General features: G+C 37.5%; 2 protein-coding genes across 10 annotated transcripts in view; both read right to left on the bottom strand.

The window, feature by feature from the left end:
- Positions 1-2,324, bottom strand: part of LOC117208434 (prominin-like protein) — a 65,821-nt gene extending 63,497 nt beyond the window's left edge. For all 9 annotated transcript variants that reach the window (XR_004487702.1, XM_033449626.1, XM_033449643.1 and 6 more), the window contains exon 1: positions 1,904-2,324. Coding sequence is in view for 8 of the 9 variants with exons in the window: in XM_033449626.1 (XP_033305517.1) it covers positions 1,904-2,309 (406 nt within the window). In the remaining variant the exon portion in view is untranslated. The remainder of the gene's footprint in view (positions 1-1,903) is intronic.
- Positions 2,325-6,119: 3,795 nt separating this feature from the next.
- LOC117207322 lies at positions 6,120-26,589 on the bottom strand. Its single transcript, XM_033447408.1, has 12 exons — positions 26,225-26,589; positions 22,269-22,550; positions 16,835-17,442; positions 15,890-16,016; positions 15,619-15,804; positions 13,181-13,359; positions 12,692-12,777; positions 12,395-12,614; positions 11,629-11,931; positions 11,070-11,252; positions 8,165-10,919; positions 6,120-7,585 (listed from the first exon to the last, which is right to left on the bottom strand). The coding sequence occupies exons 1-12, from the start codon at positions 26,587-26,589 to the stop codon at positions 7,450-7,452; spliced, it is 5,430 nt and encodes a 1,809-aa protein (XP_033303299.1). The 3' UTR covers positions 6,120-7,449.
- Positions 26,590-27,593: the final 1,004 nt, after the last annotated feature.

Genomic DNA, 27,593 nt, shown 5'->3' with positions numbered 1-27,593 from the left:
GATCACCGACGAAGCTCCTTCGATTGTCAATGCTCTTCAGAATTGGATGAAGAACGATAGCAGGAAGGAAGGAAGGAAGGGAGGGAGGAAGAGGTGAAGTAATGCATTACTGGCAAAGAAGAGGCGGAAAGAGGTGAAACGAGTATGGTAGACGACACGATGTCAGGTCGGTTGGACGATGACGAACGCTCGCTATCAACTTCCTGCTAGAATTGATATAGATGCGCGGGCCCTCTGTTCCTACTACGTTAAACGCGACGAAAGGGTCGTTGATCCGGATAGTTCAGCAAGTTATCGCCTTTTTTTCCCCAACGATCGACGCTGTGTTTCGCGTGGGAATTCCTGAAATGTCGGATCCGATGGAAACGCCGACGAGTTGTGAAAAAAAAGGACGGAATTTTTCTGGCCAATTCGAGATCAATCGAAAGGCGAAACAGGTAGAGATTGATATCGTCGCGATGAAAATTGAGGAAAAACTGTCGAGTTGACGAACGCATTGTATCGTTTCTGGAATTTCGGCTTTTGAAATTTCTCGAAGCCTAACGTTGTGTTAGATAATACGTTGTGTTTGTTTAAGTATTCTTGACTTATTTTTCTCATCGAGATATAACATGTTATTTCCTTCCTGGAAAGTTATAATAATCGATGAAAATTGAGGTAAAATTGTTCGGTTAAAGAACGTACTTATTGGATTTTTTAAGATTTTTCGGAGTACAATGGAATAAATCGATTGTCGGGAACGTTAAGAATACAAGAATCTTGTAGTAACAGAGAAAATAATGGAAATGCATGCGTACAATGTAATGAATGTAATGGAATGAATCGATTAACAAGAATCTCAAAAATATGTGCTCCGAGAAATCCAATAATATTTGAGTAACAGAGACAATAATAATAATAATACGACCGTGTTTTCCTTTCACTTTTCGGAGAATATAGCTTCTCATCGGTCAAACACGTAAATACAGGGGTCTATAAAATCCTTGGTGATAAATATAACTGGAGTGAATGAGCTTATTGATAACAGAAGATCACAGGATGTTCCTCTCTTGTAAAAGCAATCTCGGAATCTCTCATAACAACATAAACTCAACCAGAAGAAAAATGTCTTTTCGGAGTACACTTGTGTTTTCAAAAGAAATTACGCGTTTACACTGCAAGATAGGATTATACGTTCGATGTAATTTTTAGCGTTTTCAATGATTTATTGCTAGGACTATACTTTGAAACTGAGTTTTGTATTACATGCCTGTGTGTATTATAGCTAGGCTACGAATTTTTATACATTTATTGCTGCAGCTATTCGTTCTTTTTCGTTCAACAACTCATCGCATAAAAATTCGGAAAATATACGCTTCGAAATAAAGTACGTTTTGTACTATTTGTACGTACAATTAATTGCCGTTATTTGCAAGTAGTTTTATGTTATAGCAATTTAAAGATGCAGCAATATATTCAAAATAAGGTGCAATACGTAAATCGAGTTGCACAAAACAATTCATATCTACCTTTATTTATAAATCACACAAATCTCCATAAAACTAAATAAACTTACAATATTACCCAGCAGTGTATTCTATACCCTATCCACGGTGTACTTAAGCTCAAAAATCCACTAACAACCTTCCACGTTATAATATACCCAAACCTATATCGAATTATCCTTAAAATCTCGACAGATCTCGAGAATGAATCCAATTTAATTTCATCTAGCATGGAATTACACAATTGTAATATTTTTTCTGACAGTGATCTGTTTACCAACAAGCAGCCGGCCATTTTCGAGCGCGCGGTACAGGGCGTAACCAAAGCCGCGTAAAACCTGTCCCTAGCCCTATAACCTATAACCTATAAAACCATATAAACCATTGCAACAAAATTCTCCAACGATGTTATCACTCACCCTCGGGATAGGCTTGCTTGCTTTGCACGAAGTCGATGAACATGTTGGTCACGTTGTACAGCTGGCCCATGCCCTTGGGGTTGAAATACGTGGTGGCGTTGTAGAGCAGCCCGGTCGTGTTCGTTCTCGTATAGTTGATACCCTGCGATGCCATGATCCCGTTCAGCTGCCGGTCCAGATCCTCGCTGATCACCCGCATCCGATTGGTCAGTGTCTCCTGGCAGTTAACTGGACACGACACCAGAAGAACAGAGAGCAGACCGAAAACCGCGAATCCATAATGCACCACGGCACTCGGCCGAAAACCACCGAACAGTACGAAAAACATGATAGCGACTTGCGCCAGGGACGCGTCGCTACGAACTGATGCCTCGGCTCGTCTCGCAGGCACGCGGAACCGAACCATCCCCACTCCTCCGCCACACTCGAGCCGAAGCAAAGCTTCGTACGTAGTTCGTGTCCGCTCGTTCCTATCGTTCAACGACCCGTGGCGTATTTTCTTTACCTTTTTTATATTTATGTACTCTCTTTATCGATGATTTCGTATTGTAATAATTGTAGTCTTGTGTAGTAATTTCTATGTAATAAATATGTATAATGAGTGTTTTGTAAGGAATATTTGATGTCTTTTTTCCTGTAATAAAAAGTTCCTTTGACATGCCTGATCCATTTGTTCTTAGCTTTTACTGTTGACGCATCCTCGCGCATTTTTTTATTTCCTTTATATATTTTTATCGCCTACCTTCTATTGCTTTTTGTATAATAATTATAGATAATAAATATTTTATGTTCCCAACTTTTACTGTTCACTCTCGCGAATTTTCTGTATCTTCTTTATACTTTTTTTCATCGGTAACTTTGTATCACTTTCTGCATAATAATTATGTATAAAGAATATTTTGTAAGGAATACTTGTTTTCAGATTTTACTGTTGAAAAGGAGTGTATGATGTTCTGCGAATTAATTTAGATTTGTAACCTACTTTGGCATTGTTCTTATTGATATAATGTTAAATGTAATTTGAAGAATGCCATTTGAGTATTTTTAAATTCTGGAGCAACGTGATAGAGGTTCTTTTACCGGTTATAAGGATTGATTTTCGCGGTCTCACGCGATTGGTGGAGGCTCGATAGTCTGGAGAATGGACCAATCAGAGGGCGTGACTTTTCCCGCAAGTTTGAAACACGCGTCCTTGTTCCTGAAGCGCGAAAGATTGTGTTTTAATTAATTGTAGTGTCATGGGCATGATAGAAGGATTGTTTTTCTGCGGTAATTGCAAAGACAAAAGGAGGAGCAACGGCAAATTAACGTGAGAATCGTGGCGAAAGATGCATGATGTTTCTTACGTCATTTAATTGACTTGATGCAACTTTCCAGAAGAGCTTTACTTAAAAGAATCTTGTGTTGACACTGCACCGAAACATCTTGTATTCGGCAAAGTAAATTCATAATTAATATGAAATTAATTTCAAAAAATTTCTTTCACTTCATGAACCATCTTTTTCCATTCCAGTAATTTTAAATACATATTCTGTGACGTAAAATAAATATTACACAATTTTATAATTCTTGTCGACTAATTCAGTCTGAATTTCCTGAATATTTTTCCGTGTTTGATAAGTGATCAATCTATTCAATTTGCCTTCGAATAATTTAACTTGTTGTATAATCGTTCGATAATCCACTTAAAAGATAAGCACCGCGAATTTGTTTCGTGCAGAAACCAGTTGGCACAAAGTGTTACGAAAAGTTATCATGGCAATTAAAGACGTTCAATTTCGAGTCGCTGATAAGCATCGTTGACACGTTTATGATCTGTAGATTTCATATTTGGATTGAATATCGTTAGCTGATATTTAGAATCACTTTGCTCCATAGATTCTAATCTTTAATATGATCGGTATACACTGCTTATCACAAATATTAGAACACATACTCGTTGCATTTTTATACTTTACATGTATTTTTCTAATAAATTTTATTTTATCTAGTATTTCGCACGTAGTGCGAATAGAATGACACATTTATAATAAAATAACTAGAAAATGAAAGCAGTGAAAAATATTCAATTCGTAATACATACTGATAAGTGACCTAATACTTATTTATATCTGCCAGTGTATGTAACCTATATTAAACCGGAATTTCACGTTCTGCATTTATCGAAAAAAAAAAAGATTTTCCATGAGATGTCGAAGAAGCAGAATGTTGGAAACGGGTGTAGCTGCAATTGGCTGTTTTCATTGGTGCCAATCCATACCAGTCTGGCCAAGCTTTCACGAAGAGATCCACTTTTGTGGACTAGTTTAATCGAACAACCAAAAAAGAGAAATAAAGAAAAGGGAAAGAAGTCGTGGAAAAGGTCATTCCCTGTAATTAAGAAGAAAGTCTCGCGGAATTGGCAAATCGAGTCCGGTAACAACTGCTTTTAAGCAAGCCATTTGTCGCGTGAAACGATTGCTGGAAATGTTATTTCAATTTTTATGCAGACCTTTTTATTGTTACCGAGTATAAAGAGTGACGTTTTATTGCATATCGTAACGGTGTTGCAATAAAGTACAGCGCGAACGATTGAAACGAGTCGCTTCGGACGAACTGGTTTGGCCAAACTCCGAGTTTCTATCGCTTCTCATCATCGAGCCCGGTTAACACGTAGCAAACCGCAGAAACAGCGGATCCAGGTCGTGACATCGAAAACTGCATTTCGATCGACTGTTGCCTCTGCTCTCTGATGACCTGAAAACCACCGCCTAGCGATCACTTAGATCGAGCATCTGTTTTTCCGCAATATACGACCAGAATCGCCACTTATTCTTGGAAGAGGAAAGAAATTTTTATGGAGATGAGAATATATTCTTTTGTTTTATGTATTTATGCTCTACGATTTGTCTTATTCAATCTTAGAATCTTTAATTTTGTGGTAATTGGAATTTAGAATATTTAATTTTATACAATTAGAATATAAAATTTTTAACTTTGTGGGAACTGCAATTCGCAATATTTAATTTTGTGAGAATTGAAATTAAAAATTGTCAATTTTATGAGAATCAAAGTTTAGAATATTTACTATACCTGTTTATTACGGAAACTGAAGTTTAGAATACTGAGAATATTTAGTTTAGAATTAATCGGTAGAATATTTGATTTTATACTAGTCGGAATGAAAAATTCCGAATTTTGTAAAAATTGGAATTCTTCCATGCAACGTACCAATCTATTCTTTTCGAAGAAAACGTCTTGATCGTCGATATTAATATTATAAACCCATTGACTCTTTTGTTAACGGTTACTTCAGGAATCTGCAATATTTTATGTGCACGTTGTGGAATCAGAAAATATTGATTTTTTGTTTCCCCATCGACGAAGGAAATTCCAACTTTGCACTCCGCTAAGATTCAGTAAAAGTATGGAATGTATCTTCCAGGAAGGTTTATAATTTATAGCAGTGAGTACCAGACTGTTCAAAGTAAGAACTTTCCAAGCGGGGCTTACAAGTTGAATAGCCATTGAGGCAGCCTTCGACGTTTCATTTAATGGCATGTTAAAGACCGAATTTTCTTCGAGATGCGAAACACCGGCTCTACTCTTCGGGAGTATCGTAGCTGGTGAGCTTTATTTGCCGCCAGTTTCCTGAAACTTCTATCTCTAACGAACAACCATGAAATTCCTTCGGATCTGCAGAAAGCTTCGATTAAATTAAATTTAATACTAAATTTCTGATTTGTACCTAAATATGCAATAGATGACTGGTGAATCTGCTCCTGTAATACATGAATGATTGAAATTAAGACACGATGATAATAAATGTAAAATGGATTTTGATTATCAAATCGTGATTTAATCGAACGATTTAATTTTACTTCGAACGACGTCAAAATTGCGGATGATTCCTTGTTAGAAACGTTTTCAATATCTAAAATCGTACGAGAACAAAGTCATTCAATTACCTAAAGAACGCTGTTATTCCATCAGTATGCGTCACTATTAGTTCTCGTAATCGAGATTCTACCGTGTAGGCAATTGTTAAAAGCACTTTCGTGTTTCCATTCATATAGAAACTAGAAGGTTTAAAATCCACTATTTTAACGAGTTTCGTAGTTCCAACGGCGATCTATTCGAACTGAACTTTCGCCAAAATCACTCGCCACTTTGGACTAATATAAAAACCAAAAAAAAAAAAAGAGAGGGAGAAAAAGTGAAATCCATCGCTCTAGCGGCTATCGGTTCGAATTAAAGAAAAAAAGCGTTTTAACGAAATTGTTTGCATATTTTAACGAATATATGAAAAACCAAAGATCTGAAACCCACTGTGTTTAGCCGTACCATTGATCGATCGATGTTCAATTTCCAATGACTGTCACAGTTGAACGTGGAGGAAAATAACGTTTTGATCGAATTTAATAATCATCATCTACAATTTAAGCGTGTTTTACAATCGAAAAGAAGAAGACGAATGTAGGCTAATTCGATTCGCTTATTAAATCGACGCTGATCAAATACCATAATTTCATAATACTATACCGGTGTTAATTGAGAAACGACGACGGTGTCGACCGATACTATTCGAAGAGAATGCTTCGTTACTCTAAAGAACGGTTCGTTAGGATGAAACATAGGGAGGTTGCTAAAGGTGTAATTAAAATTACTGGTGTAGAGAGGCGGCATATGAAACGCAGTGACACGGGAACTGCATCTGAAAATAGTCCGGAGTAGTTCCAGGCGGCGCATTGAGACGGTTTAAAATTGGCATAAAACTAGGCTACACATTCCATCCGACCCTTGAGAAACGTTCTAAGCGCATGCAATCATTGTGCAATACTCCCTCGTCGTGTGTATTATTCCTCTACATAAATAACGCGCGTCTCGCACGACTATCAACGTCTAATGATCATTAACCCATTAAGGATAAACAGTGTAGTAATCTAAATTAAAAGATAAAACTATCGTCGTTTCATCAAGATACAAAAAATATGTTAGAATAATAAATATTATAGAATAATATTACACAAGCCCGCCATAAATTATAGACACGAAATGAACTTCTATAATTCAGAGAAAAGAAGCCAGTTCATCATAGTGCTGCAAAATAGTCCAATTGTATCATCAAATCAAACTGTATAAAATTGAGATGAGATGAATTAATATCGTAACATTTAGAATGAGATACAACGTTTTTAAGTGGAAGTGGAGATAGTAACAAGAAAGTTTTTCTGCGAATTTATAGAATATTTTTGAGGATCCACAATACGGATTCAATAGAGTTTTACAACTTTCTTGTTGGAATTGACTAAAATACGAAATTATAAATGAAATGTTGATCCTCAATGGATTGAATGCCGGCACTTACAAGCTAAATTAAAAGCCATCGATCATTTCACGCAGTGAAGATCATTCTAAAAGAACAATAAATACTAACGTTGCGAACGATCTACGTCTAGAATTAAATTAATTACACGTTCTCTAATTCGCGAGAATTACGCAGTGGCGAACCAAGTGGAACGACCGTTCAGCGAATGTAAAAATGAAGATAGGAAGAGGACTTATTGTTACGCGGCGTAATTTCTCAGCTTCATAGGTTTTGGTAGTTCCTTGGCGGCGCTGGTTTTGTCTGATGGGATTTTTGGCATCTCCAGAGCTGACGGTAGGCTGGTGTCCTCATGTGGGTTCAGCCAATGACTCGTTCTGAAATCACGAGAAAAATGTAAATCGTGTTCTTCTAATTTTATGAACCAACGCTTCGATAAATCGTTGAATTACGTTGAAGAGAAGTTTCGTTCGTATTTCATAAAATCTTCAAAATTCCAAGAAATTCCGGACTGTAATTTTGAACGAAGTATTATAAAGATAAAGATAAGATTACAGAGATTCAATTACGTTACTTCGCACTATTCTATCGATCACCTCGATGCATCGAGAAGAGACCTTGTTCATATGCCGGAGTATCTGAAAAATTGGTAAGAAACTCGAACTGCAATTTCGAAACCCATTTGATGATCCAAGAACGAAACGTTTCCAAAGTACGAAAAATTGAAACTGTGTTACATTGCTCTATCAAAAAGGGAACAGAGAAATGAGAAAACCTTGTAAAATCACACGCGCAAGCACCTACAATAAATGTTCGTTATCTTCTATCTACACCGATTAAGATAAGAATCTTACGAAGCGGTGACAATAGAGAGAATTTTGCGAGCATTTTGTCGACTGTAAATAGCCGTTATCGTAGTAGGAAGACAACATACGCAAAGACAATAAAATGTATACCTGTAGCTTGGCGGAATTTCAGTCTCTTCTGAGAAAGCATCGCCGAGACCGTAATCCACATCATCGCTTGTTGTGCTATCGGACGATTCATTTCTCGTCTGACTCATTGTCTTTACGTCTGTATTGTTGCCATTTCCATCGATAAGCTGATTCCTCACGGAAGCCACGATAAGAGTATCATCGATCGACACCTCGTCGCTCGTTGATTTATGTCTCTGTTCAGCGTTATACGCTGGCTGATCCTCCATCTTATCCGGATACCGATGTAGCACGTTCTTCTCGTAATAATACTGCCCAGGCCTTTTCGCTCTGTCGTTGGCTATTTGGGTATTCAACGGTCTTGGAACTTCACTGGTAACTCGATTCTCGAGTCTGTCGACCTCGTTTCCGCTTTGACTCGCCGTGATAATCGTCACGCTGTGAATTTTCGACGGTTTAGGTTGCACATTCTGATAAGAGTTCTCGGGTTTACTCGTCTGATAATCGCTAACATGCTGCGCTGGTCTGTAAACAGGAGTCGAGTGAGTCGCTATATCATAATCGTTCTGACTGGCAGGCCAGCTACTGAACTCTTTATTATATTCGTTATTCGAAATTGGTCTTGCAGAAGAACTTAAATAGAAAGCGTTAGGATGGACGGTGGTTCCTTTGTCGTTTAAGCTTGCGGTAGGTCTGCCAGGGAAATCAATTTGATAACTTGATCCATAACTACTCTGTATTGGCTTCCTATTTGGTTCTTGATAAGGTCTATAGTGCGGATCATTTACTACTGTATCCTCAGTCTTCTTATCAGAAGAGATGGTAGACCACGTGGTATACCTATTTTCGAAATCTTTTACGTAATCATGTTGGCTATTTGCAGGTTTGATGTACGTATCTTCAGAATCTTTTAGATAACTCTGTGGGTGGTTCGAAGTTTGTGCATAGCTCTGTAAATTACCAGAATCTGTTTGACCGACCAAAACCACAGGCTTATATTGCAATTTCTGCCAAATATTGATTCCATGTCCTTGATTATTGTGCTCCGGCGAATCATAAACAGGCTTGGCCGATGGTTGACTCTGATACTGTGAATTAGGCCACGAATTCAATTCAGGTCCATGATCATGTGGCTTATAATTAGCAACATGTGCGTCCACATCTTGAGGTCTCTGAGTAGAACTGTAAACTGGTTTGGACGATGGTTGACTTTGATACTGTGAATTAGGCCACGAATTCAATTCAGATCCATGATCATGTGGCTTATAATTAGCAATATATGCGTCCACATCTTGAGGTCTCTGAGTAGAACTGTAAACTGGTTTGGACGATGGTTGACTTTGATACTGTGAATTAGGCCACGAGCTTGGTTTAGATCCATGGTCCTGAGGTTTATAATTTGTAATATATGCGTCCACATCTTGAGGTCTCTGAGTAAAACTGTAAACTGGTTTGGACGATGATTGACTCTGATATTGTAAATTAGTCCACGAGCTTGGTTTAGATCCATGGTCCTGAGTTTTATAATTTGTAATATAAGCATCCACATCTTGAGAAGGTTTCTGAGTAGTCAATTTTTGGAAGTTGGTATAATAAGTGTACAAAGTTGGTCTTGGACTGGTTCCAGGAAAACTATCAAACACAACATCGCTAGAGTAGCTAGGTCTATATCCTTGGCTCAAAGGATTAGGATTATTGGGATCATTGAAAGCATATGGAACATAAGGGTAAGCAGGATTTCCTAGAGGATGCGCTATTATCACAGGTTTTGCTGGAAGATAAGTTGGAATAGGCATAGATCCTTCAGAAACTGGTCTCTGTTGTACTTCCTGGACCAACGAGGGATTCACTTTTATATTGGACCCATAGATAGCATCATTCACAAAGACAGGCGAATTAATTGCATTATTTTGTACAACTATGGTTAGATTATCTGCAGGACCAAAAGGCTTCTTCACGACAATCCTGTTCTGCTGTTGAACGCTTGTTTTTGCAGGGTTTAAGTTATGAGAGTATAAATCTGTAGATTTTGAAGTGGTTGTACTGACTGAAGCGTACTTCTTTATTTTATCAATGATACCTTCTCTTCTAAATTTTGGACCTCTCTCTGCCCATGATTCTAAATTCAATTGTCCAATAATAGAATCGTTGCAAGGCCTACGTTGATTCTTCAGAGTATCCTGTGTCAAGAACACAAATGGTTGTATAGTCTCTATACTATCCATAGTTGAGCAAAGAACTTGAGCTAGAGTGACTCTCCTGATTTGTTGGAGCTGTCCAGGTGTGAAACTGCCTTCCTGCTTTGAATTCTCATACCAGAATCTGTCTCCTCTACGTATATTATTAAACTGCTGGCCAATTATACAAGCAAACGTGGGTCCAACTAAACCGCTCTTCACTGATTTCTCTGCAAGTCCTCCAGTGAATAAATCAATATCTTCGACAGACGAGTAGACTAATTTGAACTTTCTAGCCGTGGATGGTGGCATAACTCTCTCTAAATCGTCAAAGTTTTTTATCGGCGATAGAGCACAGGGCTCTCGCCATCGTACATATGGGGGAATTCCATGATCTCTGCCTCGTTGGATGTTGATCGAAGCTAGATCCATTCCAAAGGGAAACCTTGGAGTTTGAAACAGATGGTTGGTTAACTCTTCGCTTATGTGCTCGTCTCTTCTTTGGGCGTTTTGATTGATCAGACCAAGAAGAAGACGATCCACTGAGCCGGCTGTTTCCAGGTTTGCTGGATTCATGAACTCGTTGTGGATGGAAACATCTGTAAATTGAAGAAATTATGAAACTTTTGGTACTTTATGTTATATCGTGATTTTCTAGCATTCTAATGCAGCAATTTTTATATTTTAATTAGGAAATTCCTTGTACATTGTATTTCTTGATAGAAGATTTTCCAAGATAGAATACTGACTGTTGAAAATTGGCTGATGATCGCTGTTAAATCGGACGAAGCTCTGTTGAACCAAAGAGTGACCAAAGCGATAGGCAGCCGTAGAAAACGCATTCGCGACAGTTGGTTTCACTGTTGGGTCGTAACCTTCGTAATAGCCTTTCTTTAAGAGTTCGAGGTCGAATATTTTCATCACGTCTTGACCTGGAATGTTTCGATCACCGTTACTTCTATCTCTACATCCTTTTTCAACTATGCTCAATTCTGATATCCGATAATAACTAACCGATCAGGTTCCTTATATTCGATAATAGCCGATTAACATTGAAACTATCAAACGATAAATAGGACATTTTAATCACGAAGAAAATCCTCGTCACAACTATCATTGCGAAGAGTTCTCTTATGGATTTATTATTTGACGATGCATAAATAACATTAGAAAATTTTCTTCGAAAATAACAAAACTATATTTCGATGTTAATTCTTGGCGGAGTTAGCCAATCGTCGTAGTGTTATAGATATCAGAAGAACCAGAATCGTTCGAGTAATTCGATTTCCATTTGAACGTTCAATTTACCAAGAACAATAGGCAGGAATTCTCTGTAGGTGATGTGCTGGACAATGGACGCGACGATTCTCCGGGATTCTTGAAATAGTTTCTCGTCGCTCCAATGAGCATTCAACGCGGCAAGTTTCGTCGCGATTCTATTGTGAAGCCTCAAAAACGCTACGTGAAGAGACGTGAGGGCAGGTTGCTCGCCGAGACGACCATCGCCAGCTTTGAAGCAATTCGTGGATAATGATCCGCGTCTACAGAGATCGGAATCGAGTTTAGGTAGCACCGGTCTCTGCGACTGAATCCTCCCATATTGCAATAAACCTGTGAACATAATATTACATGTAAAAATATTACATATTAATCGAAGTTAAGAAACTTATTCTTATTGGGTATTTTTAAGATTGATATAAATAAAAATTTTCAAAACGAACGGGATGAAATTATTTTCTACGAATACTAATTGAACAAGCCTAACATTAAACTTATTTTGATCTTCTTCAAAGTTTTAATTCACTTTCGTTGCTTGAATTAAAAAAAAGAAAAAGGAAAAAAGGGTGAGAAAAATTGTACCTGTGAATTTAAGGAAACGAATTATTAAATTAATTAATTAAATATAATTAAAAATACACAACACTGGTCCTCTTTTAAAATTTTAATTCGCTTTGGGTGCCTTAGGCTTCTTCCAAATTTTATAATATAAAATATAAAAGGAAAAAAAATATATATATAAAGTATCGTTCTTGAGTGAATTTTTAGATAAATTAAATTTATAATAAAGTCTCACCATTCCGAAATAATCGTAAGGAGTCTGTTTGAAAGGCGCTGTTGCTGTATACCACAGAAGCATCTAGATAACTTGTCACCTGTGATAATTGCTCTCTGGGGCCAAATTCACAATCTTCTTTCGGTGCTGAGCCGCTTCGAACGAACTCTAAACATTTAACATCCAAAGGACCGAAGAAATTATCGTGTTTGCTTACTGATATTGGCAAACATTCTGGATGCTGTGGAGATATATTTTACTCTTAGAAAAATCAATTAATGAGCAGTGGAGGATCGAGTTATAAGTGTAATTATGTACCATGAATTCCGGTGGTTGGAAACCGGATCCGAATTTCAGACAACATTGTGGTATAGAGCCATTAAATCCTCTGCCTTGCCCGGTGGCTAAAGGGAGCACATGAGATGAGAAAATTTCTATCTTGATGGTTCCAATATTGTTTAGTAATTCTGACTAGGAAAATCAGATATTAAATTTATGGAAATCTATAATTACGTTTCAATCGACAGAGTTCTAGTTTCCTTCTGAATGTTCGCTGATTATCGTTTTTTGATTTAAATAGATTCTCAAATTAATTTCCTAAAACGTTTTAAATAAAGTCACATTGGAAAAATGGAACGTTAAATTTATGTATTTGGTTTCCTCTCAAGTTTCAAGTCGCTATCATTCTTCGATTTGCACGAATTTTATTAGGTAAAATTGTAGAACTTTTTAAGGAAGTCTTGTGGAAACGTAATTATAATTAATCGTACGGAACTATCATTGTCAAAAATTGCTGAAAATTCCCACCTGTTAAATCATGATCGACAAACTGTCCCCACTGCATGAGCATGTGAGTAACAGCTTCCAAGGGGACATCTTTGTCCTCGTGAATCACCGTGGTCACTAGTCTTGCGCTAGGAAGTGGTCTTCCTGTCACCGATTTCCTGATACTCTGAATGCCATCATCGTAAACCGAAGGCAGGAACCTGACGAACATCCATCAAATTCATTATCTTTCCCTAGTCAAATTAATCCTGAAGCTTAGATTGTTCGTTCAATTAAAGTCACTGCATTTATATACCACAGGCAGGAAACACGATATTCGCAGACCCAATTTTCTTCATTCCCTAATTTTTGTACTAGTTTACAGTCAGAAGAGAATATCGCTAATTGCGACGAAGATGCAACTCTTTTAGAAATAGTCGATAAACTTATGAAATTTCGTGACAAGCCAATGGCATCTTCGAAACGTCCAGGAGAGTGACAAACATCAAGCAAGAAGAGAGAAATTAATATAAATTACTAATGAATATAACATAAATTACCAAACAATTTTGTATAATAATATATAATCTGTACAATGATATATCTGTACAATTATACAATAATCTGTACATATGATGAGTGATATAATTGACAATTTTATATTATTTTGTATTAGATATAGATATAAAACTACCAATAGTATTAGGTTAAGTAAAAAGTTCTGAGCGTTTTTCGCTAGATGTCTTTAGTGAGCCATATCTCACGATGTGCACATCGCATCGAGTCATAGTATACACCGATTTCAAGGTGATATTACGCATCAAAAAGGTTCTTTGTCAGTTTTGTGTTCGGTGAAGCCAGTTGTGTGTTACAGCGTTCGAAAATGGAGATAAAAAAAGAGAAAATTCGATACATTCTTCAGTACCACTACGACCAAGGTGAAAAGGCGGAGCAGGCGGCCAAAAAAATTTGTGCTGTTTATGGACCCAGTACAGTATCGAATGCAACAGCAAAGCGGTGGTTCCAACGATTCCGTTCTGGTAATATGGACGTCGAAGATGAGGCACGCTCTGGTAGGCCAATCGTCGAAAATGTGGATAAAATCATGGAAATCGTCGAGTCGGACCGGCATGTGAGCACTTATTCCATTGCCCAGGAACTGAAGATTAGCCAGAAAACCGTTTGGAACCATTTGCATAAGGCTGGTCTCAAGAAGAAGCTCGACGTATGGGTGCCACATGAATTGACGCAAAAGAACCTTTTGGACCGAATTGATGCCTGCGATTCTTTGTTGAGACGTAACGAAATCGACCCATTTTTGAAGCGGATGGTGACTGGCGATGAAAAATGGGTCACATACGAGAACAACAGCCGAAAAAGATCGTGGTCCAATCGCGGTGGGCCGGCCCAAACGATCGCCAAGCGTGGATTAACGGCCAAGAAGGTTTTATTGTGTGTTTGGTGGGATTGGAAGGGAATCATCCATTATGAGCTGCTCCCATCGGGGCAAACACTTAATTCGGACCTCTATTGTCAACAACTGACCAGACTGAAGCAGGCGATCGACCAGAAGCGGCCAGAATTGGCCAATAGGAAAGGTGTTGTGTTCCATCAAGACAACGCCAGGCCGCACACATCTTTAACGACGCGTCAGAAGCTCCGAGAGCTTGGCTGGGAGGTTCTATCGCATCCGCCGTACAGTCCAGACCTGGCACCAAGCGATTATCACCTTTTTAAGTTTTTGCAAAATTTTCTTGATGGTACAAAACTGGCCTCAAGAGAGGCTTGTGAAAATGAGCTGGTCAAGTTTTTTACCAATAGGGACGAGGACTTCTTCAACCGCGGAATTATGAAATTGCCTTCAAAATGGACAAAAGTAATCGAACAAAACGGCGCATATTTAATCTAAATCGAATAATCTTGACTATGTTAATTTCATCGTCGAAATAAAGCGAAAAAGCGCTCAGAACTTTTTACTTCACCTAATATATACACTATATATATATATTCCAAATAATAATATAAAAAGAGAAGTAGGGATGTGGTACGTTATACAAGAAGAAGTCGAAAATATAGAATAAAAAATTTTTTTTTTAATTTTTCCATCGAGACACTGATCTACAGTGAGATCCGTTATAACGTACCGCACGCGTACCGAGCGAAAATTCAAAGTCGATTTTCTCGAAAATAAAACCTCAAACGAAAAATTTTTATTCTATATTTTCGACTTCTTTTTTCGCGTAGAATTTCCGCTTGTACCACCAGTTACCAACCACCCTGTATATTTCATGTCTTATAGAAGAACAATCCTAAAATACAACGATGTAAAATAGATTGATACAGTAACGTATAATAGCCAATCAATTTTGTATCATTGTATTTTAAGATTGCTCGTTTATGAAACACGAAAGGATATAATTTATAACGTTCCTACTTCTTTTTACCACTATTACTCCCGTGATTTTCATTTAGTGAATTACCTTTGCATAGTGGACATGGCGGAGCCCCACCATAGATGATGCAGGTTATTGCAGCTTCCATCAGACGTTCTGTATCTCAAACTGGCCGCCGGACAGTTGGGAACTCCTCTGTTTGGGCAGCCACGTTGAAGTGGATTGCTTTGACTGCGACGAGACAGAAGCGAGTCTGCCGGAGTATTTGGGAATCTTGAGCAAACGAGTCGTCGAAATTTCGAGATTAAATAAGAGTGCAAAGTTGCGGAAGGCAAGATGTAAAAGACGATGTTCTTACTTTCTTCGGAACAACGTGGTGCCCTGAAGAACCGCGTATCCGTACTTGGCGAGGAACCTTGCTTCTTCTGTTTGTTCGTTAAAAACTGCCACGTGCCTCGCAGGATTGTCCGAATCCAGGTAAAGACCTGTTCAAGTTGTATTTAAAGATCAATTTCGTACCTTGTAATTAGGCAATTAGATGTTGTCGATCGTTGTTTGTATAGTTTGTGGGTTTGATTTGTGTTTATATGGCGATTTTATTGGAACTGACATTTATACAGCGTGTTTCACTTTTCCTGCAAATTTTTTCAAGATAGATGGTTCATGGGCATAGACGAAGAAATTGTGAGAATCGTATGAGAAACATAAGAGTAAATGTGAAAGTAGAGTTTGGAACATTTTGCAACGACCTCTATTATTTAAATTAATAATTGTGTTTTAATTATTATACAGAGGTTGGACAAATAATGGAGACACTTCTTATACGTCATATACTTATACATAACATAAAGGGATATACATACATGTACATGATAAAGACATATAAGAGTTGTTTCCATTATTTTGTTCAACTATATATTGAAAATATTATATATTAACTGCATATTGTATATATATATATAATAATAAAATGCATATAACTAAAACAATATATATTATGTAAATAATATTGTATATATATATTAACTGTATATTGTATATATATAATAAAAATGAATATAACTAAAACTTTCAGTAATAGTTAATATTCAAATCAATAATTTTTTTTCTAACAATATTTAATACCAACAATTCGTCCAATTATCTCTAACATCCCTAATTTCCATAAATTTCATGAATAAACTATTTCTCTTGCACTCTCGAAAAATCTTCCCAATTATTGTCGAATCTTTTTAAAATCTCGTGCAAGAATTATGCCTTTTTAAATGAAAAGCGATTGTTCAAGAACTATGAAAAATCTCACCCATCGAGTAAAGCTTCGGTTCCTTAACAGTATACAGATCCTTCATGGCATCGAGTCCAAAATTAGCCGCCTCCAACAAGTCTTCCTCGTCGGGCTCGGTTTTCCCTTTGTAGCCAGCGTCATAGTTATTTCTTTCTGTCGAAATTACGTCATCCATTCTATTATCCTGCACGGTCGTTCCCAATGAAACTCCTCCCTCGGGATTTCTCTGCGGATACTTTTCCTCGTCCTCTTCTCTATCTGACGGCGAATTCCACTCTCGGACTCGCTCTTCCAGCTTCGAAAATCGATCCTCGTCGCTCGTACTATCAGTTACGTTTCTCTCAAGACTCGCCGGAACTTCTTGATCGTACAAATCGGCAGATTGTTCCACTCCTTGAAATAATTCTCGCACGTAGAGCAGAATCTGTTCGTATTGACTCAGATTCTCGGGAATAAATAAAGTTTCTATCGCCTCGGAATTATCATCGTCTCGATTGGATCGGTCGTCGAACGTGGATTCGTTTGTTGGTCGAAGAGTCGAAGACACTTTCGCGGAAGATGATCGCAGAGTCTCATGGTTCGTCGCTGACTTCGACAAACCGGAGGAAAGAAGGACGAGGAGGACGCTGGAAAGTAAAATTCAATTGAAATTCGACCCCTGAATGATATTCGAAGAACCATTTGCTTCGTGATATTACAACTTTTTGAAATCTCGTTAGCAACAAAATGTCCTGGTTCTTCGATAGTAAAATTGCGAAGCAATGAGGACACGTGTATACAGGTTACAAGAGATCTATCGCAAACGTATACTTAGTGGAAAGTTAGTATGCAACACGAATAATCTTAGCCTTATACAGTAACTTCAAATCTATGCTGCAACGAATTTTTGCGAAAAGTACATGAAAAGTCTTTAATTGTACTAAGATACAAAATATAATATATAGGTATATTTACAGTATATACATATAAACTGTATAATTAAAGACGTGTCGCAGACAACATTGCAAGTACGAAATATCCAATTTTTAAAGATAGAGAAGAAGTTTCTGCGACTTAAAATTATTTTCAAAATTTCATTTGCCTTGATTATTATACGATTATTATGATACGTACGATAATGCAAATTCGTCACGAAATTTTCTATCTTCTATTTCAATCTATTTTCCCATCTAATCCTACTTCAGTCTACCCCAAACTATCTACTATCCTTTTTTTTGCTAAATATAGTGAAAATTCCGAGAAAACTAAATGTGCCATTTACCTATTTATTTATACCTCGTATTTATTTATTTATTTTTACCTATTTATACCTCGTATAAAAAACACATTTTTTCAACATGTTCTTTTTACTTTTATCGCAAAAGTATATTTTAGAACGTTCCCGAGTAAAAATTATTATAAAATCGGTGATATTTAACGTGCATGCGTTCGAGCATATCTATCGCTTAATGACACTTACATTGTCTTACCCGGATAAGCGATGTTGGACATATCGGCGATTATCACATTTTAACACTATTAGCAATTATTTACAAACGGAGACAGCTTTTAAATTCTGTGCTACAGTGTTCCCATTAGCATTAGGACAGCATTAGCATTAACATTAGCAGTAGGACATTACACGATAAAGAAAACAACGTTTGAACATTTTTCCGCTTACAATGTTGTCCACAGGAAATCCTCATTTACTGATTTAATTACCGAATGAACTTCAAAATATTTAGAATTAGATTTTACATGTATCTGTCGTATCAATCTCACGATTAGCCTACCGAGGGTTGATCATGCAATTAGTGCCAAAGATGGTCTGGCTACATATTCTGACTTATTAGCACAGTAAACAATTGTCTGTGATCCGTGTATGCTTCCAATAATTATCTCGTGTAAATTTAGCAAATTTTAGCAATATAACCACAATATACGTGTCTCGCGAGATTTCAAAATGTTTCATACAATTTGGACACGGAAAGTTTGTAAAAGTGTACTTTCGCGCACCGTTGAAAATCTTTTTCATCCTTTCGGTAATCTTCGAATGGAATTCATGCGCCACGACGTGAATCCCTGAATAAAATCTCAGGAATTTCACTAGGCGAGATTGGAAACTTTTACGCGAAAATGAAGAAGCTTCCGTATGAATATGTTTCGCTCTTTTATCTACGATCTTCCATTGCAATTGCCACAAAACGTTCCACGACCACGTGATGTTCAGTTTCGCATTTTCTCGGCCGTGACATTAACTTTCTCACGGGATAAATCGCACAAAAGAGCAGAACGTGAATGGTTGTGTTTCTGGCACGCGTTTGAATGCCGTTCGTTGCAGCACGTGCAGCCACCGCATTTGCATTCCATCGCGTTAGCCGCATTTAATTGCACTGATCGCGGTAGACCGATCGACTCCCGATCGACGATACCGGTTGCCCGTTCTGTTCTAAACGGCCTCGTCATTCTCGTCACGGTGAAATCGAACTGGATCATCGATCACCGATGCGTACGTACGCATTCGTAATATGCAAATAACCGTTAGCAGAATTTTTCTAGTCAATTACTCGGCGAGAATACGAGTGAATACAGAATGGTAAACAAGCGAGAAACGAACTTTCTTCGTGGACGAGCAGAGATTTGTCTGTGTGTAGAATACCTTGGCGAGTTTGTAACTTCGCTTGACAGTCGATGGCATCGATGGAATCGAAAGTGACGATTTGATTTTGCAATACGAAGAGTTTATCGGAGTTGGAGCTAAATAAGATTGATATTTGATATTACAGAAATCATAATAGTCTTCTACTTGTTGATTGTAATGCTAATACGATGACTGCAATGCGTAAAGCCGATAGTATGTAATCATAGTTTAAACGAAACTGAAATATCTATTTAATCGAATTACAATAAAAAATTATAGTAAATGCGATTTACGTTTATAGAAGGAAAATGTAAAAAGTATTCCCGAACGGTTGAGATGAAAATAAAATATGTCTGTGTTTATGAATAAAAAGGAAATTAGAAAGTGGAGGATAATCAACGTTAGACGATGAGGAGAGTATTGAGCAACTGGGGCGTAAAACTTAGAACTGGAAATGACGGAAATATACGACAAGATGTAATCGACGCTAAAGTATAAGAACTACTGAGTAAGTAGTACGTAGTATTGATGGGAATTAATTCAATGGTGAATAACGACGAGGCGAAATTCCAGGTACTATGACCAAGTAACACAAATCTTTATTTGGAATGCGGAGAGATGTAACGGGACCACAGATTGTAAGATGCTGAAGAACATAAAATCATAACATGTTTTCCTTGTTTACTGGATGTAGGAAAGGATGTACAGAAAATTTGTTGAATTAACAAGGATAAGGAACATAGACGTTTAAATGGGAAATACACCTAAACGAACCAGAATTTTAGCAAAAGATTGTGAACGAAATATTTCTATGATGAGAATTAGGATATCAAATTAGTTGCAAGGGAATGAAAATATAAAAATATCATAAGATCCTAATTGGGGAAGCAACGATTCTAAAAATCCACTTAATCCTTTTACCACTTTATTACGTTGCTGTAATAGATCATCAATTAGTTGAATAACGAACGTACATATTTGTTTTAAATTATTCCTAATTTTAAAGTATTACGTTTCCTCTACAAAAATACTCTGGAAATACACTACAGCAATACTTCTTTACAAACCAAAAAACAGTGGCTCGTAAACGGAATTAACTACGCAACGATGAATTAATGAGGTACAAAGGTACAGAAACTCAGAAAGTGGAAGGACGAATATCAGGAATTCACTAAACAATGTCAATTAATCAGATAGAAAATTTTAAATATCCGAACAAAAATTTAGAAACTCCCAAAGTGGAAGGATACATATAAAGAAGATTTAAAACTAGTCATAGAATGATCTAAAATTATTGAGACAGACTGAGATGCAGAAATTGACAGAGTGAGAGAATTCATATTGAGAAGACTTAGAACTAACGAATTTGCTGAACGATCAATCGATTAACGAGACTGGAAGATTCAGATATCCAGATAAAAATCCAGAAACTCACAAAGCTGTAGGATTCATGTCAAGAAGAAGGATCCCTGTGAGGGTGCACTTCGACCTAGATCACGCTTCAACCCTTCCCCGTGGATCGAACAGGCGCGCAGGAGGTGTCCTTCGTGATACGTGGCCTTCTCGAGGACGGTTCACCAAGTACTAAGCCTCGTGGAGGCCGATTGACCGGCTTTTTACTCTTTTTACCAGATCGGCCGGTCGTGCACCTTTTTCTTGGATTTTTACTGTTACTCAGGCTGCCCTCCGGGCCTCACCTCTTTGATTTCGATCGAATGTTTCGCGATATACTGCCGGCAGATCGTGAATCCTCTTTCTCTCTCTCTTTCTCTCTCTCTCTCCTCCGTGTATTTACACCATAACGATAGCTGTCCGAGTAGAAATGAAACGAAAAGAGAGAAGCATCGAATCCGACTCGGATTAACGCCTCGAGGAGACGTCGTGCCCGATTCCAGTTAGGACAGCCGTTTGCAGAGGAGATCGATACTATGGTAATTCGTGGCTTGTACTATATGCATGGTCTTTAATCTTTCCTCGCGATATGATTGCTTCTTTCGTACGTTCGATTGGCTGACAGGGAATTTTAATGAAGATTTGTCGGAACCAAGGCGAGATCGATAATAGTTGATGAATGATGTTGAGCGGTGTTAGCGGGTGTTGGTGGTTGATCGATGGTAATGGAAGATGGGTTTTGTTAAGATAAGTAAGATTAAGGGTGGAGAGTCTGTGTTACTTTGTTGTTGTTTCTCAAATATTCTTTTTAACATCGCTCGAGGTTTCTGCTCTGTTCTTTCTAAGATGATAGGATCAGCGGATGATTTGAAATCTTTGCTTATCGTCGTTCAAGATATTTTCTATCGTCTTGATAAACAATATCATTCTCTTGATCTTCTGAATCTTTACCTTTACGTTTCCTGCATCCTAATCGAAAACATAATACTTTATCTCGATATATAAACAGTTGATTTCTTATATTGAATTTTTCTTCGTGAGTTAAAAATGTTTAGAAAATAGATTCATCACCGGAATCTATCTTTACGTTACTGCATTCTTCATTAGAAAAAATATATTTTTTATCCCACCGAATAAACGGTAGAAATAATATATTTAATTTTTGTTCATGAAAATCAAATTTCCATTAAGAAAATATTTCTTTCTTGTACAGCTGTCATATGCATATACATGTGTCAATATTCCATTTCCAGAACATAGCAACTAATCATGTTGAATGTGACGTTTTCATGATTTTAATGCACTAAATATCATAAAATAATAATGGAAATGTTGACAGAACGAGTTAGAATTGTTTGGAAAGTGGATGGATTACATGTAAAAAGCTCGTCTAATGATTGATTTATATTATTGTTGCTTTGAAAATTAAGTGATACGAACCTTATCAGTGCCTGGCGGCTTTCTCTTGAGCTTGCAAGCTGGCGATCGCCTTGCCAGAGCCGTACAGCACCTTGGCGCGTACCTGTACTCTTCTTGTAGTTGTGCAAGAGCTTCCTGATCCGGAGGAGCCGCTTCCGGACCCGCCACCGGAAGCCGAGCTTAACTGCAGCGTGGTGCCTGCATAATTCGCACCCCTGCAACTCGTACAGCCCTCCGACATTCTGGCTTCCTGAATACCCGTTCGTGTTAAATGCGAATGTCTCTCCTGAACGAAAGTACACCCTACAATCGTTGCAATAGCCAACGAAACTCATCGTTTTATTACAAATTTTATATAATTAATTTTAATAAAATTTGAAACAAACAACGTTTATAGTTTTCATTCTCTAACCTTTCAATTTTCCATCTCAGCAAATTCTTCCGATGTTCTGATCTTACATCGATAGAATTAATTTTAGGGAAATTTGAAATGGAAATTTGATAGCTTCAATTCTTAACCATTCGATTTTTTCATGTTGTAATTTCGTATACTTGATTTTAGGGAAAATTTTATAACTTTAATTCTTAACTTTCTCAATGTTTCGATATTTTCATTCCTAATTAATTTTATTTTCTATTAATTTCTAGTTTCTAGATAATTACAATCAAGTTTAAATACAAAATTGTACAACATTTATTCTTATATTATATCTCTTAATTTTCGAATACTCTAATCTTGACCTTATAACTTTTCTTTCCATCATTTACTACCTTCGATGAGAATGCAAAGTTATTACTCATTCGCCACGGTCATAAATAATAATTAACGTTTCCTATTTTAAACACAGTCGAAGGCTGATTGAAATTATCAACTCGGATGATACTTAAATATTCACACTCGACTTCCCTGTTTGCTCCTTCGTCCACCGAATGCAATCAATCAATACGTCGACGCGTTCCATGGTAATTACCCGAGAAGAACGCGAATTAATATTGTACAATGTCTCGTTATTACTAACCGATACCCCGCGATCTTTCTCTAATTGCTCGACTGGTTTTATCAGTAGTTGGAGGAATATTATTAGCGTCTAATTTTACGTTTAGTAGTTTTGAGAAATGGCAAAAATAAATCCGTCAATGGCAGTCTCTAAATTTAATATTGCGCTTCATTTTCGTTCCTTAATTCCCTAATTCGCACATTTCAATCGTAATGATTTCTATTTACTGCCCTAAAACTGACGAGTCTTCTAAATCATCGTAAACTCAGAATTTAAATTTCTCACAATTACTTTTTGATCTTCTATTTCGACCCCAACCACGAAAAATCGTATTTCTTCTCCGATTCAAAGAATGAACAGAGACAACAGAATCTATTTTTCCACTCACAGTTGCGTTAATATTAATTCAATAGTTATTATAAATTTAGGAAAATCGTTTATCAACCTTAGATCCTAGGTTTAAAATTTTCCTTCATTTCCACCTCTTTCATTCCTTAGTTTCCTATATTTAGCTTCTAATTCGCGATACATGAAAATGAAGAAAATCGACTATCAATCTCAGGCTGTAAGTACAAAACCCAGCTCTTCTTTTTTTTACATCATCGTTTTTCACCGGCTAATTTGCTATATTTTTCGCTATGCCAACCGACAGAAATGCTGCTCCTTCTTCGACCGAAGAAGTGAAGAAACAACGAAGTGGACGAGGCACTACAATACAGTGAGCACGGCTCTGACCCGCACGCCGTTCACCATAAATCCGGGAAAATCTGGGTTAATTATACTAATGGCAGTATAAGGCGAGCTTTCCTACCGATGACCTTACCGGAAAAAGGCGAGACCCCGGTAACTTCCCTGGCGCGATCGTTAAAGCGAATTTTACGATGCGAAGCAAGAAGAATTCGTTCTTAATGCGACGATATTCCTCGATTTTCTAAACTGCTCCGTTTCGTGGAATAAGGAAAAAAATAATGAAGTAAAAAAAACGCGAAAGTAACGTTCAGGAATTTTTCCACGCTCGGTGAATTTGTCTTCCCGAACGAGGGGGCCGTTTTCCAGGAAAAATTAGCGGAGGACACTAAACAAGAGAATCTAATTTTCATAGTCGTTCGCGATTAATAATAAGACGTACGAGACTCCTTTAACACGTTCGCCAGCGTACAAATGGGAACATTTCGTTTTCGTAATGTGTGTTCGTTATACAAGGTGTGACAGAATATATGGGACCCACTTCGGCAGCTGACTGTACACCAAAAAACAATGTAAAACAGTATTCTTTATCTGTTTTGGTTTATGAAATACGATGAATTTATCGTGTAAGGATATGCAACATGTATCGAAAATGTTGAAATACTAGCGTTCAGAATAGAACAAGCTTCTTAATAAATTTGGTAAACGACATTGGCAACCCTTCAGAGTGCAACCGAATGTTCTGTAAAAGAAATTGGACAAAGGAAATTAAAACAGAAAATTCGTCGTATATCGTAAACAAAAACACGTACAACATACGTTTATATGAACCTTTTTCATTGTTTTTGCGTGCACAATAAGCTGCCGCAAAGGGTCGTACATGTTCTGTTACACCCTGTATAAGTAATATGTTCGTAATATGTGGCAAATTGCAAAGAAGACTCAGAGAACGCATAGTGTTTCAACAAAAATGTATTTTACGTGTAAAAACAACCATATAATCCCGGTTGAATTGTCTGAAATGGTTGTAGCTATTTCTTTATCTATTCTCGTTTAATTTTCAGCTACGAAATAAATGAACGATTGGTAGAAAATAGTAAAAGAATCTCGGGACCGTATCTATCGAGATTATAAAATATGTATAATAATATAAAAATATAATAAAGATATATGGTATTATATCATTGAATATTTTGTAAAAAAGTACAAGAAACAGAATATGATTTATAGCAAATGTTTCGTTCCATTAGAGTAGCGAAGGTGTTAAATGGAAGATTAAAAACATCTTCAAAAATTGTTTTCGCGGCAGTCGACTACCCTTAACATCTTGAGAGAAGAATTTTAAAGCGATACGATAAAAAAAATGCTGCGTTCATTTAACAGCTTGTAGAAAAATAAAATTAATTCACTGTATCACTTAATGCTTCTAAAAAATCCACAAACCCTGTAAGAACATTGCTGACTGAACTAAACATCGAAAGACAGAGAAATAAAACTAAAAGCGATCTCTGCAGCACGAAGTCGCGAACAGTTACATCCGGTCTTTTAACCCACTGCCTTACAATCCCGACTGGCGCTATTCCCCCCTGTCGCCGTTCAAATTTGATACCTTCTAAAGTCTAGCAAAAAAAAAACCATCCTCGACGCAATCTGAGCCTCCACCTCGACCACACGTTCACCAACAAATAAAACAAACCAGAAAGAAAAAAGAAGAAAAAACAACCGGGACGAAACTCAATGAACAAGCAAAAAAAAAAAACTCACAATAGCCAAGGACTCGGTAATAAAAAGCTATGAAAATACACACAGTGCCGACCAAAAGTATTAGGACATCTGATAGTATTTGTTTTCCAGTTACTCCGAATATACCGGGTTACTCAAAATTTTCACGTATTCGCAGGAAACTCGAAACTAGACAAACAAAACTACATGGGGCACGTCGAGTAAAACATCAAAAGTATACAACTTCCTACGCGATATTTGATGTGTAACACAATTTTCTACCGAGTCTGTACTTTTTTAATTATACTCTGAAAGATTGGAGTTTGCGTAAAAAGTCGCGCTGTGATTATAAATCTGGCATTTCGTTCGCGTAATTTTACCCGAAGAGTGTTAAGAGTTCCGAGTAAAATTTATTGGAACTTTTCGATAAAGCGGCTGTCCTAATATTTATGGCCGGCAGTGTAGGTCGAATTGAAAACGTACACGAGGAATCGGGTGACGTTATCCAGTGAAGGGAAGAGGCATCCTCCGGCTAATGCTCTCTATCCGTGGTACTCTATGGTAGCTCACTGCCGGTTCACAATCGGCGACGACGTCCGTGCCGGTTCTGCACGTCCACCGAACTGATCGCTCGCGACGGCCTCGTGGTAAGCCTCGCCACGGCCGCACTCGTCTCTCTTTTCTTCTTCGCCGGGGTCTTGACTGGCGATCTCTCCTTCGTCGTCGTCGTTGTCCTCCGAGAACGCGACGTGTCCCCGCCAGGAGGGGACAACCCGGAGAAGTGGCCTCCACTCTGAGCCGCTTTTGCCTTGTTCTGACTCACGATCCTCAGGTACAGTCGTTCCTGATAACACCACACGCCGCACGAATTGCTCTGATAAGAGCTTCTCCGTCGTCTTCCAGCCTCTTCGAACAATGCAGGATTCTTGCTCCATTCTACAGAACGCTGTCGTTATTCTGTATTCTTCTTGCTCTATCTTTTTGTCTTCTCGTACGTGGGTTCACGAAAGTCTGCATTACACCTTCTACGAACGCATTTTGTGAGTTGTACGGAACGTTTTCAAATTTCACTGCCTCTCTGACGAGACTCGAGTTGTACGTACCGCGTTGGTAAAGTTTGACACGAAACTTACTGAGGTCTTACGTGTGGAAATTACAAGACTACTGAGGTAATTACAGAGATGGAATCACGCTTGACACATATTATGTTTCATATGGCTATACATGCTTGGCGTACATTAAGTTTTACTAAATATATCTTTACGGTAAATAATCAGTTTAGCTGATGATGACTATTCATGCCGCGTATTAATTTTTTACTATCGTAAATATATCTTCGCAATAAATGTCTCGCAGCTTCCACATACAATTTCGGATTGGTTTCAAATTTGACCGATATAATCACGACTGTTGCGTCTCATTATAGCGTTAATGAAGTTGCAGAACTACTCGTGTAACACATACGGCGATAACGGAATTTCAAAATGTTATGTAACACGTAAAATATACGTGTAACATATTGTATAACGCATACAGATATCTTCGTGAGCCAGTGTAGGTTCACGAAATTCCTCTTTGTTCGTGGAGCTGAGACAGCGCGTCTTTGTTCGGATGGTTCTCCTCTGCCTCTGTTAATCAACGTCTTATTTTCTTGGGTTTTGTAGAGATTGAGGTGATCGCGGTTGTTAAAAGCCTGCGAACCATATTATTAGCATTATCCACGGAGATTATGCTATTAAAGTTATGATGGGAATATACGGACAGGCGATCTTTATACGGGATCTTGAATATGAGATTAAGAATTATGTCCGTAGAGAGGTTTCATTTTTATAGTTTTTCTCAGTTATTCCACGTTATGTAGGTCTATGCATTGTACTGGACGTCGTCAATTTCCATAATTAAAAAAGCGAATCCTACGACTTACGAGAGACAGGAGAAC

Source organism: Bombus bifarius, unplaced genomic scaffold (assembly GCF_011952205.1).
Source record: "Bombus bifarius isolate JDL3187 unplaced genomic scaffold, Bbif_JDL3187 scf7180000007966, whole genome shotgun sequence".
Lineage (NCBI taxonomy): Eukaryota > Metazoa > Arthropoda > Insecta > Hymenoptera > Apidae > Bombus > Bombus bifarius.
This window is presented reverse-complemented; position numbering and strand designations above follow the sequence as displayed.

What these genes read in the sequence shown, in the direction of transcription:
- LOC117207322 (XM_033447408.1), bottom strand. Translation starts at nt 26,589, where the DNA reads ATGGAGCAAGAATCCTGCATTGTTCGAAGAGGCTGGAAGACGACGGAG. An exon ending in TCATCAGCCAATTTTCAACA is followed by an intron (nt 10,920 to 11,069) that starts GTCAGTATTCTA and finishes TTCAATTTACAG; the next exon opens with ATGTTTCCATCCACAACGAG. An exon ending in GAAATTCCGCCAAGCTACAG is followed by an intron (nt 7,586 to 8,164) that starts GTATACATTTTA and finishes TCGTGATTTCAG; the next exon opens with AACGAGTCATTGGCTGAACC.